This window comes from Oncorhynchus mykiss, chromosome 3 (genome assembly GCF_057628025.1).
Source record: "Oncorhynchus mykiss isolate SJ-2025 chromosome 3, ASM5762802v1, whole genome shotgun sequence".
NCBI lineage: Eukaryota > Metazoa > Chordata > Actinopteri > Salmoniformes > Salmonidae > Oncorhynchus > Oncorhynchus mykiss.
In genome coordinates, this window is record NC_143024.1 from 51,096,635 (window position 1) to 51,118,791 (window position 22,157).

The following is a 22,157-nucleotide window of genomic DNA, read 5'->3' on the forward strand; positions in this document are numbered from 1 at the left end:
CTCCATGAGTACTGAATCACCAAATATCCATTTAGGGAAAATATTTTATTATATTTTATTATGTTATATTCATATTGTAAAGGGCTGGGGAATATAAGTGTGTGACGTCTGCTACGGAAATGAACAAGTAAATTTATTTGACACGGCGTAGCCATAGCCTCAGCTACTACAGCACAGATAAATACATCTTAAAACATTCTGTTATTTTGAAATAAATTGTCTTAGTACCATGTTTTTATGACCTTCCCAAACAAAATATTAATGGATTTCTTTATGATTGTCGATTTGAAATGTATATATTGTATTAGACTGGCAGCTATTGGTAGGCTACTAGTCAAGTTCAGGCTATTCCACTGTTAACACGCATACGGTGCAGCAGACCTTTGTCCTTTATGACATTTCTCTCAATGTAGGCCTACTCTAGAGTGTAAAATACACATATTTAGGAAATGTCAGGGACAAGTGGGTTCAAGGTTTTCATTTACATTAAGTTATTGAAATGACATGGAGCTGTAGACCTAAGAGTCCTGTTAACTGTAGCTGTCGTAACGTAATTTACTTATTTTCCTAAAGGCTTACTTTAATATATAAATATATATACAGCTGAAGTCGAAAGTTGACATACACTTCACAAATTTCTTGTTAAAACCTCTTTGGGATAGGCGTACCCCTACCGCCCGGCCTCGACAACATCCGTTGAAATTGCAGAGCGCGAAATTTAAATGACAAAAATCGTAATATTACACATTCATGAAAATACAAGTGCCATGCAGCACATTTTTCAAAAAACAAGCCTTAAACTCTTTAAATACTGTTGACGTCTAGTGGAAGCCCTAGGAACTGCCATCTGGGAGGTATTCCTTTTATATTCCCATTGACAGCCATTGTAATCAGTGGTGAGCTGGGAAAAAACTATTCTGGATGGATTGTCGCCTACCATATCAAGTTCTGTTATACTCACAGACATTATTTTAATAGTTTTGGAGTGTTTTCTATCCAATATTACAAATATACATATCCTAGCTTCTGGGCCTGAGTAATAGGCAGTTTACTTTGGGCACCTCATTCATCCAAATTTCCAAAAACTGCCCCCTAACCCGAAAAAGTTTTTTACAAACTATAGTTTTGGCAAGTAGGTTAGGACATCTACTTTGTGCATGACACAAGTAATTTTTCCAACAATTGTTCACAGACAGATTATTTCACTTATAATTCACTGTACCATTTACATACACTAAGTTGACTGTGCCTTTAAACAGCTCGGAAAATTCCAGAAAATTACGTCATAGCTTTATAAGCTTCTGACAGGCTAATTGACATCATTTGAGTCAATTGGAGGCGTACCTGTGGATGTATTTCAAGGCATACCTTCAAACTCAGTGCCTCTTTGCTTGACATCATGGGAAAATCAAAAGAAATCAGCCAAGACCTCAGAAAATAAATTGTAGTCTGGATCAACAAGTCTGGTTCATCCTTTGGAGCATTTTCCAAACGCCTGAAGGTACCACGTTCATCACAAACAATAGTACGCAAGTATAAACACCATGGAACCTCGCAGCCATCATACCGCTCAGGAAGGAGACACGTTCTGTCTCCTAGAGATGAACGTACTTTGTTGCGAAAAGTGAAAATCAATCCCAGAACAACAGCAAAGGTCCCTGTGAAGATGCTGGAGGAAACCGGGACAAAAGTATCTATTTCCACAGTAAAATGAGTCCTATATATTGACATAACCTGAAAGGCCGCTCGGCAAGGAAGAAGCCACTGCTCCAATACCGCATAAAAAAGCCAGACTACGGTTTGCAACTGCACATGGGGACAAAGATCGTACTTTTTGGAGAAATGTCTTCTGGTCTGATGAAACAAAAATAGAACTGTTTGGCCATAATCACCATCGTTATGTTTGGAGGAACAAGGGGGAGGTTAGCATGCAGAAGAACACGATCCCAACCGTGAAGCACGGGGTGGCAGCATCATGTTGTGGGGGTGCTTTGCTGCAGGAGGGACTGGTGCACTTCACAAAATAGATGGCATCACGAGGTAGGGAAATTATGTGGATATATTGAAGCACCATCTCAAGACAGCAGTCAGGAAGTTAAAGCTTGGTTGAAAATGGGTCTTCCAAAAGGACAATGACCCAAAGCATACTTCCAAAGTTGTGGCAAATTGGCTTAAGGACAACAAAGTCAAGGTATTGGAGTGACCATCACAAAGCCTTGACCTCAATCCTATAGAATATTTGTGGGCTGAACTGAAAAAGCGTTTCCGAACAAGGAGGCCTACAAACCTGACTTTGTTACATCAGCTCTGTCAGGAGGAATGGGCCAAAATTCACCCAACTTATTGTGGGAAGCTTGTGGAAGATTACCCAAAATGTTTGACCCAAGTTAAACAATTTAAAGGCAATGCTCCCGAATACTAATTGAGTGTATGTAAACTTCTGACCCACTGGGATTGTGATGAAAGAAATCAAAGCTGAATTAAATAATTATCTCTACTATTATTCTGACATTTCACATTTTTTAAATAAATAGTGATCCTAACTGATCTAAGACAGGGAATATTTTCCTGTTTATATTGTTTGAAATTTAGCTTCATTTTTTTTTCACCTTTATTTAACCAGGTAGGCTAGTTGAGAACAAGTTCTCATTTGCAACTGCGACCTGGCCAAGATAAAGCGTAGCAATTCAACACATACAACAACACAGAGTTACACATGGAATAAACAAAACACACAGTCAATAATACAGTAGAACAAAAGAAAACAAAAAGTCTATATACAGTGAGTGCAAATGAGGTAAGTTAAGGAAATAAATAGGCCATGGTGGTGAAGTAATTACAATATAGCAATTAAACACTGGAATGGTAGATCAGCAGAAGGTGTATGTTCAGGTAGAGATACTGGAGTGCAAAGGAGCAAAATAAATAAATAAATACCAGTATGGGGATGAGGTAGGTAGATGGGCTGTTTACAGATAGGCTAAGTACAGGTGCAGTGATCTGTAAACTGCTCTGACAGCTGGTGCTTAAAGCTAGTGAGGGAGATGTGAGTCTCCGGCTTCAGAGATTTTTGCAATTGATTAATATTATGGTGTTTTTATTCCAAGAAAAACAAAAAGGCATTTTACAGTACCCTATGTAGGCCTCAGGGTTTCCATTAGCAAAATGTGGCGTTGTACAACATGACCCGTCCGGAGGAGGCCTAGGCAACTAAGCGACTGTGTGAAAATCTAAATTATCCTAACATTTCCACAGCCTAATTGTAGGCTAACCAATAGCCAACAGGAGATTCAGTGGAAATAATAATCTGATTGATTTATAAATACCAGTCCCCATGCTTGTCTCAAAGCAGCATGAAATAGTTGACCACACACGGGTAGGCTATTCCTGTGTCTACACAGGCAACACAATTCTGATCTTTTTTTCACTAATTGGTCTATTGACCAATCAGATCAGCTCTGAAAAATATCTGAAATGCAAAGATCTGATGTGATTGGTCAAAACACCAATTACTGGGAAAAAGATCATAATTGATTTGCCTGTGTAAACACAGCCATATTGGTGAACTCAAGGAATAACATACTGTATCACACATTGAGATGAAAAGCAATAATCCAAGTTATAATCCAAACTAGAATTTATTTTCCACCATAATTTGCAAATTCATTCATTAAAAATCCTAAAATGTGATTTTCTGGATTTCTTTTCTCATTTTGTCTGTCAGAGTTGAAGTGTACCTATGATGAAAATTACAGGCCTCTCTCATCTTTTTAAGTGGGAGAACTTGCACAATTGGTGGCTGACTAAATACTTTTTTGCCCCACTGTATGTTGTAGTGGTGGAGTAAGGGCCTGAGGGCACAGTCTTGGCAGCAGCTAATGGGGATCCATAATAAATACAAATACAGGAGACAAACTTAGATCCAAAATAAATCCATAGAAACACATTGGGCTTACTTTGGACAAATTTTGGCAAAAGTGAAACGTCTCACTTCGCCTCTTCCTCTTTGTCCCAACCACTTCCTCTATTCCAGATTGACATCATTAACTTGTAGACTCGTATGCCGTGGCATTGACACATTGTGGGAAGCAACAAGTCTGCCTAGGGAGATTAATCACTGTGTCGGTTTTGATGAGATGTTAATTAGGTTTGAATATTTATAATGAGGCGAAGCCAGGAGTTAGAGTACAAATCTAGGATCAGACTTTCACATCGCCAATGTTCTTATTACTGTTCATAACTGTCAGTCAAGAATTGGGGAACATTTTCTATCAAAAAAGGGTTCAAATAGGTCTATTGATTTGCAATTCAATAGACCTATGCATTCTGTAGTTCTTCAAAAGATAGAGGGTGAATTTGGAATAAGGGGGACGCTTTTAACATTTCCGTATTCTGTAACCTCTTTCGATATCTATCCAACATGTGATACATTTCTGAAATCCTCAAGATGTTTCTTAACCACACACACACACACACACACACAAAATATTGATATCATATTCACAGGAGGCATATTTGCGTACATATTTTCAGTTCACATTTGGTAGAATGGAACAGCAGGTTAGACAAACAGGGACACCACTATTTTAGTCCTAATTGTACCGAATGACAATTCAATTTTGTATGATTAGGAAACATTTGAGGATTTCAGAAATGTATCATGTGTTGGGCTTATAGAGTACCAGTCAAAAGTTTGGACACACCTACTCATTCAAGGATTTTTCTTTATTTTTACTGTTTTCTACATTGTAGAATAATAGTGAAGACATCAAAACTATGAAATAACACATATCATGTAGTAACCAAAAAAGTGTTAAACAAATCTAAATATATCTTAGATTCCTCAAAGTAGACACCCTTTCCCTTGATGACAGCTTTGCACACACTCTTGGCATTCTCTCAACCAGCTTCATGAGGCAGTCACCTACTAGGGCAAGAACAGGAAACAGAAACGACAGTTCATAATTACTTTAAGACAAGAAGGTCAGTCAATCCAGAGAATGTCAAGAACTTTGAACTTTTCTTCAAGTGCAGTCGCAAAAACCATCAAGCGCTATGATGAAACTGGCTCTCATGAGGACCGCCACAGGAAAGGAAGACCCAGAGTTACCTCTGCTGCAGATGATACGTTCATTAGAGTTACCAGCCTCAGATCGCAGCCGAAATAAATGGTTCACAGAGTTCAAGTAACAGACAAATCTCAACATTAAATGTTCAGAGACTGTGTGAATCAGGCCTTCATGGTCAAATTGCTGCAAAGAAACCACTACTAAAGGACACCAATAAGGAGAGACTTGCTTGGGCCAAGAAACATTAGACCAGTGGAAATCTGTCCTTTGGTCTGATGAGTCCAAATGTTTGATTTTTGTTTCCACCCGCCGTATCTTTGTGAGACGCAGAGTAGGTGAACGAATCATCTCCGCATGTGCAGTTCCCACCGTGTAGCATGGAGGAAGAGGTGTGATGGTGCTTTGCTGGTGACACTGTCAGTGATTTATTTAGAATTCAAGGCACACTTAACCAGCATGGCTACCACAGCGTTACGCCATCCCATCTGGTTTGCGCTTAGCTGGACTATAATTTGTTTTTCAAAAGGACAATGACCCAACACACCTCCAGGCTGTTTAAGAGCTATTTGACCAAGAAGGAGCGTGATTGAGTGCTGCATCAGATGACCTCACCTCCACAATCACCAGACCTCAACCCAAATGAGATGTGCCAGACAACTAAGAATAACCATACTTGTATGCCAGGGCCACATTCAGTGGCCAAATGTTGCAGATAGAAATGGCATAAACAGAGATGATATGATTCCTTATTCTACATAGTATAGTTCTATCTGAATGTTCCAAAACGCACCCATGGTACCTATGCATGGTGCACTGTGGTGTTATTGTAGCATGTGCAGCATTCAGATTTGCATCAATTTATTCCTTGCACAATCAAGTAATACATCCAAAGTATAATTTACAGACAGGGATTATAATTTAGACTAGACCAGATTTATAAAAAAAACTAGAGATTACATTTTCAGTGGAGACAGTTGTGGTCACATGGAATCGGCACCTCCTGCTGGAGCAAACAGAGAAGGCAACGATGAGACAATTTATGATGGTCCAATCGAGACCTGGCTGGCAACACATTTGTACCAACCAGAGACAAGCGTGCAGATTACACATACCAACAAACTAATGCATATTAGTAACAAGACATGACACCAGTGAATTATTTTTGTTTAATATACAAAAGAGAAGACAAGGATAGCACAAAAAGTGAATATAACAGACAGGTGTGCTACTGATTGAGGTAATTATACAAATCTAATTTAGTGAGAAATGTGTTTCTTTCCACACGATCACTTAAGTCTTTCTCAGTCATTTGTAAGCTGCATGTCATCCGACAAATCATTCAACAGCTTTACCCTGACCTACATTAAGTCATGACAAAATAGTAGCATAATACAAATACAAAAATCTCAGTGAAAACAAAAACATAGCTTATTCTCTTTCAAACAAAACCAGTTATATTCAGACCCCTTAACCTTTTCCACGTGTTTACATTAGTCTTTTTCTAAAATAAATATATTTAAAATGTTTTCCTCAATCTACTTACAATACCCCATAATGACTAAGCAAAAACAGGTTTGTAGAAATGTTATCAAACGTATAAAAAAAAAATATTCCTTACAAATGTAATCAGACCCTTTGCTATGAGACTCAAATTAGCTCAGGTGCATCCCGTTTCCATTGATCATGGGCTCCAGAGTGGCGCAGCGGTCAAGGCACTGCATCTCAGTGCAAGAGGGGTCACTATAGACACTGGTTCGATTCCAGACTGTGTCACAACAGGCTGTGATTGGGAGTTCCATAGGGAGGCGCACAATTGGCCCAGCGTTGTCCGGTTTGGCTATCATTGTGAATAAGAATTTGTTCTTAACGGATTTGCCTGGTTAAATAAAATAAATAAAAATCATCCTTGATATTTCCACATATTTCTACAACTTGATTGGATGTGATTTGGAAAGGCACACACCTGTCTATATAAACAGTTGACAGCACATATCAAAAAAATAATAATTCAAGCCACGAGGTCAAAAGAACTGTCTGTAGAGCTCCGAGGCAGATTTGGGGAAGGGTACCAAAAAAATGTAGGCAGCATTGAAGGTCCCCAAGAACACAGTGGCCTCCATAATTTTTAAATGGAAGAAGTTAGGAACCAGCAAGACTATTCCTAGAGCTGGCCGCACATCCAAACTGAGCAATCAGGGGAGAAGGGCCTTGGTCAGGGAGGTGACCAAGAACCCAATGTTCACTCTGACAGAGCTCTAGAGCTCAACCATCTCTGCAGCATTACACCAATCAGGCCTTTATGGTAGAGTGGCCAGAAGGAAGCCACTCCTCAGTAAAAGGCACATGACAGCCCGCTTGGAGTTTGCCAAAAGGCACCAAAATGACTCTCAGACCATGAGAAACAAGATTCTCTGGTCTGATGAAACCAAGATTGAACTCTTTGGCCTGAATGCCAAGCGTCATGTCTGAAGGAAACCTGGCACCATCCCTACGGTGAAGCATGGTGGTGGCAGCATCATTCTATGGGGGTGTTTTTCAGTGGCAGGGACTGGGAGACTAGTCAATATCAAGGGAAAGATGAAAGGAGTAAAGCACAGAGATCCTGCTCGAGAGGGCTCAAGACCTTCAGATTGGGGCGAAGGTTAACCTTCCAGAAGGACAACGAACCTAAGCACACAGCGAAGACAACGCATAAGTGGCTTTGGGACAAGTCTCTGAATGTCCTTGAGCGGCCCAGCCAGAGCCTGAAGTTGAACCCGATTGAACACCTCTGGAGAGACCTGAAAATAGCTGTGCAGCGACACTCCCCATCCAACCTGACAGAGCTTAAGAGGATCTGCAGAGAAGAATGGGAGAAACTCCCCAAATACAGGTGTGCCACACTTATAGCGTCATACCCAAGATGACTAGATGGCTGCCAAAGGTGCTTCAACAAAGTACTGAGTAAAGGGTCTGAATAATAATGTACATTGGAATATATATATATATATTTTTAAAGATTCATAAAACCTGTTTTTGCTTTGTCATTATGGGGTATTGTGTGTAGAAAAAAAAAAAAAAAAAAAAAAAAAAAACTATCGAATCCATTTTAAAATAAGGATGTAACATAACTAAATGTGGAAAAAGTTGAGGGGTCTGAATACTTCCTGAATGCACTGTACCTCAATATCAAAATTATTATAATTAAAACATTTCTGTACTAGTAACCAACAGTTCTGCACCAGAATCGTAGGGATCTCCTCAGAAGGCTTGGGTGATTGTGAGGGGCATGGGATTGGTGGTGGTCCTGGCCCAAATGGCACTCTATTCTCTATATAGTTTTGTTCTAGTCCAGGTTCTAGTCAAAACTAGTGCACTATATTAGGGAATAGGGTGCCAATTGGGACAAGCACTGTATTCTCTCTCAGAAATGTCATGGCCACAATGTGGGTAAGTGAAGTACATGAAAACAAATTACATTCAAGAAACATAAGTAGGTATAGCGAAATGGAAAACTGGCCATGGACTAAAGCAGCGGTTCCCAAACTAGGGGTCGTGACCCCGTAGGGGTCGCCTGATATGAAAATGGGGTCGCAGGAGAATTTCCAAAATCCTGTTATAATATTGTTTTTGTCTCTTAAAATCATTGTAATGTGGTTCACCTTAAAAATCGAGATGAAAATGATTAAAATCTAAAAATGTGAAATTCAACCAGAGAGCGCCCTTAGATCATTGGAAAAGGCCACACTTGACCATTGCACTTAAAAATTATTCCACGGTGAATGGCTAAGCCCAGTATGCTATGAAACCATACACTATTTCAGATACTTTGATACTACTGGCCACAATTGATATGATGAAAACAATGTGGTGAGGCAAAGGCACATAAACTCACATCAACACCTTTGTCAGATAACTCCCCATCTTATGCTCTCCAATTGGATGCTAGCTGTGAGGGCCGAGATGCATTGACTTTTGTTCACTACATGTCGGGGGATGCTATTCTCAACAACATATTGTTCTGTCTCACGATTCACGAGCATGAAACGGCACAGGGGATGTTCAGTGTGCCCCGTGGCTATATTAACAAAAACAGATTCCATGGGATTGAATGGTGGGCTTTTGCACAGTTGGGGATCCATCTATCGCGGGTAGGCCTGTGCACTCTAGTTATGAATGTGTCTCCCCCTGCCATATGGACGCATTGTATGACACACCCACTGAGCCATAATGGATACACCAAGAGCAACTGGCGGCAAAAGAGCTGTGCACAGATAAGCAGAGATATGCAGCAGGTAATTTAAGATTGTAAACTATATCGCATAAGCCTGTTCGCAAAACTATGTGGACATATGGGATTATAGCATGACAATGCTCCATTTCATGCAAGGCTTGGTGGTTATCGAGGGGTAGTGTTGGAATGATTTTTAGAATTGAGAGGGGAACGGTTGTCATTCGCAATGGATGTCAAAACAGACTTTGTTGACTATCTGTGTCATGAAAAGAAGATGTGTCTCCTTGCCTATGTAACATACATATTTGGGGAACTGAACGCAAGCATGCAGGGGAAATAGAAAAATATTATACAGATGGAAATCCATTTGACTGTGATCCTGGTGCAGTTGACATGCCGGTAAATGAAATGACACAGCTGATATGGAGGAGTTTTGGGACCTAACTCAAAGGGAAAACTGTGCCATCTCCCTCCGGGTATTAAAACTGATTCAGTGCTCTCGTCTGCATTAAAAACAAATATCGATCCAGGTTGAATGTGACAGGAGAGATGAGATGCGCACTGTCGACCACGTCCCCTGACTTTGAGTAGCTCCGACGCGACATGCATCAAGCACACCCCTCTCATTAGTGGTGGTGAGATGAGATCCATTTTGTCAGACTAATTTGCAATTGACTGTCATGGCCCCACATTAAAAGTATATGAGGGTGGGTTGAGAATACAATCAGAAATACTGAAGGAATGTTTTTCAATTGACCGCCATATAGTAAACTTCACATGGTTGGGGTTGTGAGAATTTTCACATATCAAAATGGGGTCATGGCCAAAAATGTTTCAGAACCCCTGGATTAAAGGTTGGGATGCAGGCTAAAGGGAGCTGTGCGTGGTTAGCGAGTTTTGAAAATGGATATGTCCCATATCTCTTTGTTCCTGAAGTGTGCATTTGTTCACTATTCCCCAAATATTTAATAGCACTGGATTGGTGTAGGCATGGGTAAAACCACATTTTTCTTATACCAGTCATTTCCTTTCAAAATCACAAAGGGACGTGAACATGTGCACACTTCGGGAGAAAGGAGATATTGGGACACACCCATAATGTCTGTGCAGACAAGGCAAGCCTGGAAAATTCACATGGCTCACTCCTTCTTCGGCTTGGTCCTCTCACTACTACCGCCACTGTTCCACATTGTCCATGTAGTCCTCCATGGTGCTGTTCTCCTCCAGACCCCACCACTCTGGCAGCTGCACCTCAGCCTCAACCGCCCCTCCACCGTCTCTCTCCTGCTTCATCTCTGGGGTGGGTGGTCGTAGGTGGGTGGTGATCGCCTCCCCGGCCTGGGTCTCTGTCCAATGGGGCTTGTTGCTGGGCCACATCGCCACCGGCCATCCTATCCCCAGCCTAGTTGACCCCAGCCTCCCTCGAAGCCTCCTCCTCTCCTGCTGCCTCTTCTCCCTGGCCTGTCTCCTCTCCTGCTGACGGGCCACCTGGAAGCGCTGGAGGAACAGGTCACGTGCGTACTCATACAGCTCCACGTCCCATTGGTTCAGCTGGCGGATCCGTTGTTGCGTCTCAGGGGCGACCTCTACACTGCTCGCCCGCGTCCCGTTGAGCTGGGTGAAGGGGGCGATGAACGCCAGGCGGAAGGTCTTCTCAAACAGATACTGGGTTTTCCTCTGGTACTCTGTCAGGCCAAAGAAGGCCATACCCCGCAGGTTCCGCTTGGCGCTCTCTAATAACACGGCCCAGCGCTCGTCCTCGCTCATGGCCGAGTCGTTGTAACAGCCCACTAGGCTGAGATCTGCCAGCATGCGGACCTGCCGGTTGTTGGCCAGGTTGTAGGGGCAGTCCATGAAATCCTTCAGAGAGCAGCCTGACCAGTCATCCCCGGGGTAGCAGCTGGGCAGCTCGGCCAGCGTGGGGGAGCGACCGTCACACACGTGCAGGGAGGCCTTCCAGGTGGCACCACGCTGCACGTGCCGCCACTCACTCAGGTAGCGCCACACCGGGTCACGCAGGATGGTGATGTAGTAGTAGTTCCGGCTGAGAGAGAAGAGACCTAGGTCAGTTCATTTGTCTTTATATTTGGGGTTTTGTATTCAGCACCTCTGAAATTTCACCTAACTAATAATAACCAACTAAATGGCCTCAATAAGTTTACGTCACAAATGGCATGCTATTTCCTATAAAGTGCACTACTTTTGACCAGGGCCTCTGATCAAAACCAGTGGACTATATAGAGGAATATCAAGGGGGTAATTTGGGACACAGCCTCTGTATGCACCCATCTTCCAAGTTCCCAACCATCTCACAGTCTCTCTGCAGATCACCCAAGCCACACACCCAATCATGCCTTCAAAGTGTGAGTTCATGCAGAGTGCCAACAATATTTAATTCTTACTCCTCCCAAAAACACACATTTTCCCAACAATTTGGCTCACAACACATTTTACACTGACTCGGACATGAGAGAAGCTACACAAACACTACCAGACAAAATCAGGATTACCACTCAAAGATCATACATAATTAAATATGAGCTGTGGATTCAATATTGGAAGAAGATGCTGAACAAATTGAAATGTTCGTCCACAATTCATGTCAAATCCATTCCTCGCTATACTCTTGAGTGACACTCACCTGGGAACTGTAGGCTTCTTGGGTGGCTCACGCATGTTCATGAGGGACGGCACGCAGTTGGTCAGCTCTGTCCAGTCCGCGTGAAGACCGCAGCTCCATCCGGTCGAGAACCGGGAGAAAAGCCACGTTTCCCTTTTACCTGGCCGGTAACAGGTACATTTCTTTTGGCCAGCATGACACTCACAAGGCCTCTCGAGTTTAATATTACGCACTAAATGTCGACCAAAGGTTGTGCCCCCTGTCTTCTGGATGTGAAGAAAAACAATAACATCGTCTCCCTTGATATTGAAGTCAACAAGGCGACTGAGGTCGGAAGTTGTGAAATTGAAGCGGGGAACGAACCGGGCTAGGGCACCGTCCTCGGCGACGTACGGGTCCTTTCCACTGAGGCCAATGTCGTTCACCTCTCCCCGGGACCCGATGGCATTGCCGCCCGACCTGGAGGACAATGATCCTATGTGCAACAGCTGGCAATCGGAGCTAGGACAAACGTACTGAAGCACAATAACGCCAAAGAGCAACACCATCACCAGGGCAATATAGAGCCGGTGTTGGTTGGTGGACTTTTCATCCATCTTCCCGAGAGAAACCAAACCGCATTACTCAAACAGTTTGCCCCTCTGCTGGGCCCTTCCTCGGTTGGGGAAAACACTGGTTTTATATTGCTTTCACTTCGTTTACTAAACAAAAACAATGGCCACCTATGGCTGGCTAGCCACACTTGCTAACTTAAGTTACATTCGCATACAGAGAGCGCTTTGATGTTTCACGAAATAATTGTGGCACAGGAGTGATACCATTTACTTCTCACAGAAATCTGCTTGTAGATTACGGATTTTGTGTTTCCACCTACAATAGTTCGGTGTTTAGAGTTCCCTTCCATTATCACGTTCCCTGTGATCCTCAACCTTTCCTCCCACAATCCCCTGCGTTGGCTAGGGAAATACGTCACTGGGTGGAGGCCCTCTCATGTGAACCAATCCATGGAGTTTGATATATAGCATGCCCTTAAATCCCCCCGGTACATAAAAGTATCACGTCACTCTTCTCTTACCGCCGAAATAGCTCAGTTGGGAGAGCGTTAGACTGAAGATCTAAAGGTCCCTGGTTCGATCCCGGGTTTCGGCAAGGTGTACATTTTTTTTTTAGTCACATACATGTTATTGCGGGTGGCACGAAGCGATTGTGTTTATAGCTCCAACAATGCAGTAATATCTAACGCTACACAACCTAAAAGTAAAATAACGTAATGAAGTGGGCTCCCGAGTGGCGCAGCGGTTTAAGGCTAAATAATATATATATTTATTTATTTCACCTTTATTTAACCAGGTAGGCTCGTTGAGAACAAGTTCTCATTTACAATTGCGACCTGGCCAAGATAAAGCAAAGCACATACATACACATCGACACATACAACGACACAGAGTTACACATGGAGTAAAACAAACATACAGTCAATAATACAGTATAAACAAGTCTATATACGATGTGAGCAAATGAGGTGAGATAAGGGAGGTAAAGGCAAAAAAAAAAAGAGGCCATGGTGGCAAAGTAAATACAATATAGCAAGTAAAACATTGGAATGGTAGATTTGCAGTGGAAGAAAGTGCAAAGTAGAAATAAAAATAATGGGGTGCGAAGGAGCAAAATAAATAAATAAAATAAATACAGTAGGGAAAGAGGTAGTTGTTTGGGCTAAATTATAGGTGGGCTATGTACAGGTGCAGTAATCTGTGAGCTGCTCTGACAGTTGGTGCTTAAAGCTAGTGAGGGAGATAAGTGTTTCCAGTTTCAGAGATTTTTGTACTTCGTTCCAGTCATTGGCGGCAGAGAACTGGAAGGAGAGGCGGCCAAAGAAAGAATTGGTTTTGGGGGTGACCAGAGAGATATACCTGCTGGAGCGCGTGATACAGGTGGGTGATGCTATGGTGACCAGCGAGCTGAGATATGGGGGGACTTTACCTAGCAGGGTCTTGTAGATGACATGGAGCCAGTGGTTTTGGCGACGAGTATGAAGCGAGGGCCAGCCAACGAGAGCGTACAGGTTGCAATGGTGGGTAGTATATGGGGCTTTGGTGACAAAACGGATTGCACTGTGATAGACTGCATCCAATTTGTTGAGTAGGGTATTGGAGGCTATTTTATAAATGACATCGGCAAAGTCGAGGATCGGTAGGATGGTCAGTTTTATAAGGCTATGTTTGGCAGCATGAGTAAAGGATGCTTTGTTGCGAAATAGGAAGTCAATTCTAGATTTAACTTTGGATGTTTGATGTGGGTCTGGAAGGAGAGTTTACAGTCTAACCAGACACCTAGGTATTTGTAGTTGTCCACGTATTCTAAGTCAGAACCGTCCAGAGTAGTGATGTTGGACAGGCGGGCAGGTGCAGGCAGCGATCGGTTGAAGAGCATGCATTTAGTTTTACTTGTATTTAAGAAAAATTGGAGGCCACGGAAGGAGAGTTGTATGGCATTGAAGCTTGCCTGGAGGGTTGTTAACACAGTGTCCAAAGAAGGGCCAGAAGTATACAGAATGGTGTCGTCTGCGTAGAGGTGGATCAGAGACTCACAAGCAGCAAGAGCGACATTATTGATGTATACAGAGAAGCGAGTCGGTCCAAGAATTGAACCCTGTGGCACCCCCACAGACTGCCAGAGGTCCGGACAGCAGACCCTCCAATTTGACACACTGAACTCTATCAGAGAAGTTGTTGGTGAACCAGGTGAGGCAATCATTTGAGAAACCAAGGCTGTCGAGTCTGCCGATGAGGATGTGGTGATTGACAGAGTCGAAAGCCTTGGCCAGATCAATGAATACGGCTGCACAGTAATGTTTCTTATCGATGGCGGTTAAGATATCGTTTAGGACCTTGAGCGTGGCTGAGGTGCACCCATGACCAGCTCTGAAACCAGATTGCATAGCAGAGAAGGTATGGTGAGATTCGAAATGGTCGGTAATCTGTTTGTTGACTTGGCTTTCGAAGACCTTAGAAAGGCAGGGTAGGATAGATATAGGTCTGTAGCAGTTTGGGTCAAGAGTGTCCCCCCCTTTAAAGAGGGGGATGACCGCAGCTGCTTTCCAATCTTTGGGAATCTCAGATGACACGAAAGAGAGGTTGAACAGGCTAGTAATAGGGATGACAACAATTTCGGCAGATAATTTTAGAAAGAAAGGGTCCAGATTGTCTAGCCCGGCTGATTTGTAGGGGTCTACATATTAGGATGAGCAATGTCAGAGTGGCATAGACTAAAATATAATACAGTATACAGAGATGAGTAAAGCCAAAATACAGTGCCTTGCGAAAGTATTCGGCCCCCTTGAACTTTGCGACCTTTTGCCACATTTCAGGCTTCAAACATAAAGATATAAAACTGTATTTTTTTGTGAAGAATCAACAACAAGTGGGACACAATCATGAAGTGGAACGACATTTATTGGATATTTCAAACTTTAACAAATCAAAAACTGAATAATTGGGCGTGCAAAATTATTCAGCCCCTTTACTTTCAGTGCAGCAAACTCTCTCCAGAAGTTCAGTGAGGATCTCTGAATGATCCGATGTTGACCTAAATGACTAATGATGATAAATACAATCCACCTGTGTGTAATCAAGTCTCCGTATAAATGCACCTGCACTGTGATAGTCTCAGAGGTCCGTTAAAAGCGCAGAGAGCATCATGAAGAACAAGGAACACACCAGGCAGGTCCGAGATACTGTTGTGAAGAAGTTTAAAGCCGGATTTGGATACAAAAAGATTTCCCAAGCTTTAAACATCCCAAGGAGCAATGTGCAAGCGATAATATTGAAATGGAAGGAGTATCAGACCACTGCAAATCTACCAATACCTGGCTGTCCCTCTAAACTTTCAGCTCATACAAGGAGAAGACTGATCAGAGATGCAGCCAAGAGGCCCATGATCACTCTGGATGAACTGCAGAGATCTACAGCTGAGGTGGGAGACTCTGTCCATAGGACAACAATCAGTCGTATATTGCACAAATCTGGCCTTTATGGAAGAGTGGCAAGAAGAAAGCCATTTCTTAAAGATATCCATAAAGTGTTGTTTAAAGTTTGCCACAAGCCACCTGGGAGACACACCAAACATGTGGAAGAAGGTGCTCTGGTCAGATGAAACCAAAATGGAACTTTTTGGCAACAATGCAAAACGTTATGTTTGGCGTAAAAGCAACACAGCTCATCATCCTGAACACACCATGCCCACTGTCAAACATGGTGGTGGCAGCATCATGGTTTTTCTTCAGCAGGGACAGGGAAGATGGTTAAAATTGATGGGAAGATGGATGGAGCCAAATACAGGACCATTCTGGAAGAAAACCTGATGGAGTCTGCAAAAGACCTGAGACTGGGACGGAGATTTGTCTTCCAACAAGACAATGATCCAAAACATAAAGCAAAATCTACAATGGAATGGTTCAAAAATAAACATATCCAGGTGTTAGAATGGCCAAGTCAAAGTCCAGACCTGAATCCAATCGAGAATCTGTGGAAAGAACTGAAAACTGCTGTTCACAAATGCTCTCCATCCAACCTCACTGAGCTCAAGCTGTTTTGCAAGGAGGAATGGGAAAAAATGTCAGTCTCTCGATGTGCAAAACTGATAGAGACATACCCCAAGCAACTTACAGCTGTAATCGCAGCAAAAGGTGGCGCTACAAAGTATTAACTTAAGGGGGCTGAATAATTTTGCACGCACAATTTTTCCGTTTTTGATTTGTTAAAAAAGTTTGAAATATCCAATAAATGTCGTTCCACTTCATGATTGTGTCCCACTTGTTGTTGATTCTTCACAAATAATACAGTTTTATATCTTTATGTTTGAAGCCTGAAATGTGGCAAAAGGTCACAAAGTTCAAGGGTGCCGAATACTTTCGCAAGGCACTGTAGCTATTAACCACATGTTGAATTCAGAATGTTGATATCATCCTAAAAAGTACAATTACAAGTGCATCTGAACAATACCATCCACTTATGAGTAACCTCTAAATATACATCATTATTCATGAACAAAACACTGTGTGTATGACTTTGTACTTAAAATAATCAAACTTTTCTGAAGACAGAAAAGGCGTGCCTACCTCTCTCAGTGCATCAAAATGATTTGAGCACGAGCACGCCGGGCAAAACGTAAGTACACACTCCCCTTCTCCCAGGATGCAGGCATGCATAACAAATCAACACAACATATTGATATATGAACCTGGTGAAATTCACATAGTACTTTAACAACTGTTACAACCACACTATGGTGAATGGATGGACCATTTCAGTTTGTCCGTGATGTGTAAGCAGAGGAACTTAAAACTTTCCACCTTCTACGCTGCTGTCCCGTCAATGTGGATAGGGGGGTGCTTCCTCTGCTGTTTCCTGAAGTCCACAATCATCTCCTTTGTTTTGTTGACGTTGAGTGAGAGGTTTTTTTCCTGACACCACACTCCGAGTGCCCTTACCTCCTCCATGTAATCGGTCTCGTCGTTGTTGGTAATCAAGCCTACTACCGTTGCGTTGTCTGCAAACTTGATGACTGAGTTGGATGCGTGCATGGCTACGCAGTCATGGGTGAACAGGGAGTACAGGAGGGTGCTGGGCACGCACCCTTGTGGGGCCCCAGTGTTGAGGATCAGTGAAGTGGAGATGTTGTTTCCTACCATCAGGAAGTCCAGGTCCCAATTGGGCAGGGTTCAGACCCAGGGCTTCGAGCTTGAAGATGAGCTTGGAGGGTACTATGGTGTTGAAAACTGAGCTATAGTCAATGAACAGCATTCTTACATAGGTATTCCTCTTGTCCAGATGGGATAGGGCAGTGTGCAGTGTGATGGCGATTGCATCGTCTGTGGACCTATTGGGACGGTAAGCAAATTGAAGTGGGTGTAGGGTGATAGGTAAGGTGGAGGTGATTTGATCCTTGGCTAGTCTTTCCAAGCACTTCATGATGACATAAGTGTGTGCTACGGGGTGATAGTCATTTAGTTTTGACTATGACAGTTTACAATCCAGGGTTACTCCAATCAGTTTAATCTATTTAGAAGTAATTTATTCCTTGCCACCCATTCTGAAACTAACTGCAGCTCTTTGTTAAGTGTTGCAGTAATTTTAGTAGCTGTAGTAGCTGATGTGTAGGGTTGAGTCATCCGCATACATAGACACGCTTTACTCAGTCAGTGTCAGGTCGTTAGAAAATATTGAAAAAAGGGGCCTAGATAGCTGCCTTGTGGAATTCCTGATTCTACCTGGATTATGTTGGAGTGGCTTCCATTAAAAAACACCCTCGGTCTACTGTTAGACAGGTAAATCTTTATCCAAAATATAGCAGGGAGTGTAAAGCACACACTTTCTAGTACTCTTAAATTGAAGATACGGCAAATAGGAGTGTCAATATCATCCGCTATTATCCTCAGTAATTCTCTATCCCAGTTGTCAGATCCAGGTGGCTTGCCATTGTTGATAGACAACAATAATTGTGAAGGAGAGTAGACAAGACCTGTAGCTTCTACACACAAAGGCATTTGCATGATTGAATGTTCATAAGTATTATGGATTTAATTTTTCAAAGTGCATATTTTGAAATAGGAAGAAGTTTGATTTTTAGGGTAAACTAAACTAACCATCATGTCAGTAATTCAGAAAATAAAACATTTAACATTTAATTTAAGTAAATATCTGTCTTTATTTAATATACCCGTTACAATGTAGCATCTATCTCATCTTGTTTTTCTCATAACATCTTAGAGAAACGCGGATTAAAAATCTGATGGATTGTTACAGTCTCTTTGCAGAGACATTTAAAACGGCTGCTTATTATTAACACAGTTTTAACATGACTCTTTTAAGCCACTTACAGCTGTGTCCCAAATTACATTTTAGTATTCCTTATGTAGTGCACTAATCTTGACCAGTGCTATAAAGGGAATAGGGTAACATTTGGGACACAGACATACTCTCCTCAGGCATCATAAAGATGACTCAATGTTGTTCTTGTGGGCCGAAGACAGATGGGGGTGTGTCTATATTTATCCATCTCTTCAACTATCTGGCTGTGTCTGAAATTGAACCCTGTTCTTTATATATCACACTTCTTTTGATCAGGGCCCATAAGAGTCTGGTCAAAAATTGTGCACTATGGTGGGAAAAGGAGGCCATTTCAGATGCACCTCACAGAGATTGTTTCATGGATCAGTTAAAAGCTAGACTAACACACCACTGCCGTGCCTGCTGAAATAGCTGCTGCCATGGCCCTCAAGCACAGACATTTGACGATTGAGATGGAAAATAGTGTTCAATGATTACTTCCCCCTGATGACACAAACACAAGCAGCACAACCCTTTGCAAATATGGTGATGGTGGTAACCTACAATTCACAACATAGGGACTACACTATTAAAATACAATACTAGTTGAGTGTGGAAGGGCAGCATAGATATATACATTTCACGGGCTACATAGATGTTTTCGCTGCATGACATTACAATGTCCTGTCCCTAATCCCCAACTACCAAATGTCCTCAGGGATTCCTTCCAAGTCCTGTCAGCCATCCAGGCATAATCCTTGAGGGCACTCCTGTCATGTGGTTTCAATGTACAATCAGCTTGAGAAAGTCAATGGTGCTTCCAGCACCAGGGAGGACACAAGAGGCACAAAAGACCTTGAGCAAACAGCCCTGTCCAGGCATCATCACCATACGTCAGACGACTTGACAGACAATTGCAACATGCAAATCCGTTTTTTTCTTTAGAGAATTCAAATGTAAAATTGGAAATAACTAATAAACACCTTCAGTTAATTTGTCAAATTAATATATTTTATTCTACAAAAGATATCAATACATTCTGTATACAGTATTTTTTATTTGAAAGCATGTTTGTAAATTCTTTAAAAGAAACATGCCATTAAATAATTTACTGTACAAGAGCAACAGGTGGATAAATGTGAGAGGTGAAACTATCAGGTGATGTGACAGAGTTGACAGGGACTTCAAATATTGTGCTCGTCAGTCATCCAATTCAACACAAATTCAGGGACACCCACCGTTCTGTCGTGAGACATACGGTAAAGTACAACAGACACAATTTACTGTTTCGAGAAGTCACAAAAAGCAATGTTATTTTCATGGTCATTGAGAAGTGTTACTAACGCACCGAGGTTTCATTTTCCATGCAAGACAGAATGTATAAAATTGAGTTGCACTCGAGGTAAAATGTGAAAATGGATGTGAGAGGGGATGCATGTAAGTCAGACAGAGATGCCTTAAATTATACAGATGAAGGCTATAATGAACGCAGAGATAAATGTCTGTATGGGGTGCAAACAAGTGCCCAAAAATATAATCTGCACTCACAGACCACTCCCACCAGCTCCTAAAACTAGTAGGAAAATCACTGTAGTACCTAATATATGTTACACACAAAATATATATACATATAAAACGTATATATATATATATATATATATATATATATATATATATATATATATATATATATATATATATACATACATACACACACACACACAGTGCCTTGCGAAAGTATTCGGCCCCCTTGAACTTTGCGACCTTTTGCCACATTTCAGGCTTCAAACATAAAGATATAAAACTGTATTTTTTGTGAAGAATCAACAACAAGTGGGACACAATCATGAAGTGGAACGACATTTATTGGATATTTCAAACTTTTTTAACAAATCAAAAACTGAAAAATTGGGCGTGCAAAATTATTCAGCCCCCTTAAGGTAATACTTTGTAGCGCCACCTTTTGCTGCGATTACAGCTGTAAGTCGCTTGGGTATGTCTCTATCAGTTTTGCACATCGAGAGACTGACATTTTTTTCCCATTCCTCCTTGCAAAACAGCTCGAGCTCAGTGAGGTTGGATGGAGAGCATTTGTGAACAGCAGTTTTCAGTTCTTTCCACAGATTCTCGATTGGATTCAGGTCTGGACTTTGACTTGGCCATTCTAACACCTGGATATGTTTATTTTTGAACCATTCCATTGTAGATTTTGCTTTATGTTTTGGATCATTGTCTTGTTGGAAGACAAATCTCTGTCCCAGTCTCAGGTCTTTTGCAGACTCCATCAGGTTTTCTTCCAGAATGGTCCTGTATTTGGCTCCATCCATCTTCCCATCAATTTTAACCATCTTCCCTGTCCCTGAAGAAAAGCAGGCCCAAACCATGATGCTGCCACCACCATGTTTGACAGTGGGGATGGTGTGTTCAGCTGTGTTGCTTTTACGCCAAACATAACGTTTTGCATTGTTGCCAAAAAGTTCAATTTTGGTTTCATCTGACCAGAGCACCTTCTTCCACATGTTTGGTGTGTCTCCCAGGTGGCTTGTGGCAAACTTTAAATAACACTTTTTATGGATGTCTTTAAGAAATGGCTTTCTTCTTGCCACTCTTCCATAAAGGCCAGATTTGTGCAATATACTATTTACTGATTGTTGTCCTATGGACAGGGTCTCCCACCTCAGCTGTAGATCTCTGCAGTTCATCCAGAGTGATCATGGGCCTCTTGGCTGCATCTCTGATCAGTCTTCTCCTTGTATGAGCTGAAAGTTTGGAGGGACAGCCAGGTATTGGTAGATTTGCAGTGGTCTGATACTCCTTCCATTTCAATATTATCGCTTGCACAGTGCTCCTTGGGATGTTTAAAGCTTGGGAAATATTTTTGTATCCAAATCCGGCTTTAAACTTCTTCACAACAGTATCTCGGACCTGCCTGGTGTGTTCCTTGTTCTTCATGATGCTCTCTGCGCTTTTAACGGACCTCTGAGACTATCACAGTGCAGGTGCATTTATACGGAGACTTGATTACACACAGGTGGATTGTATTTATCATCATTAGTCATTTAGGTCAACATTGGATCATTCAGAGATCCTCACTGAACTTCTGGAGAGAGTTTGCTGCACTGAAAGTAAAGGGGCTGAATAATTTTGCACGCCCAATTTTTCAGTTTTTGATTTGTTAAAAAAGTTTGAAATATCCAATAAATGTCGTTCCACTTCATGATTGTGTCCCACTTGTTGTTGATTCTTCACAAAAAAATACAGTTTTATATCTTTATGTTTGAAGCCTAAAATGTGGCAAAAGGTCGCAAAGTTCAAGGGGGCCGAATACTTTCGCAAGGCACTGTATATGTATATATACAGTGGGGCAAAAAGGTATTTAGTCAGCCACCAATTGTGAAAGTTCTCCCACTTAAAAAGATGAGGCC

General features: G+C 41.9%; 1 protein-coding gene and 1 non-coding gene across 2 annotated transcripts; one reads left to right on the forward strand and one right to left on the reverse strand.

Annotated features, from left to right (window-relative positions):
• Nucleotides 1-6,221: 6,221 nt before the first annotated feature.
• LOC110519954 (heparan sulfate 6-O-sulfotransferase 2) lies at nucleotides 6,222-12,854 on the reverse strand. Its single transcript, XM_021596863.3, has 2 exons — nucleotides 11,924-12,854; nucleotides 6,222-11,326 (listed from the first exon to the last, which is right to left on the reverse strand). Exons 1-2 carry the CDS (start codon nucleotides 12,496-12,498, stop codon nucleotides 10,453-10,455), a joined length of 1,449 nt encoding a protein of 482 aa, XP_021452538.1. The 5' UTR covers nucleotides 12,499-12,854; the 3' UTR covers nucleotides 6,222-10,452.
• Nucleotides 12,855-12,978: 124 nt separating this feature from the next.
• On the forward strand, nucleotides 12,979-13,051 carry trnaf-gaa (transfer RNA phenylalanine (anticodon GAA)). The gene has a single exon. It is a non-coding gene; the product is annotated as a tRNA-Phe (tRNA).
• Nucleotides 13,052-22,157: the final 9,106 nt, after the last annotated feature.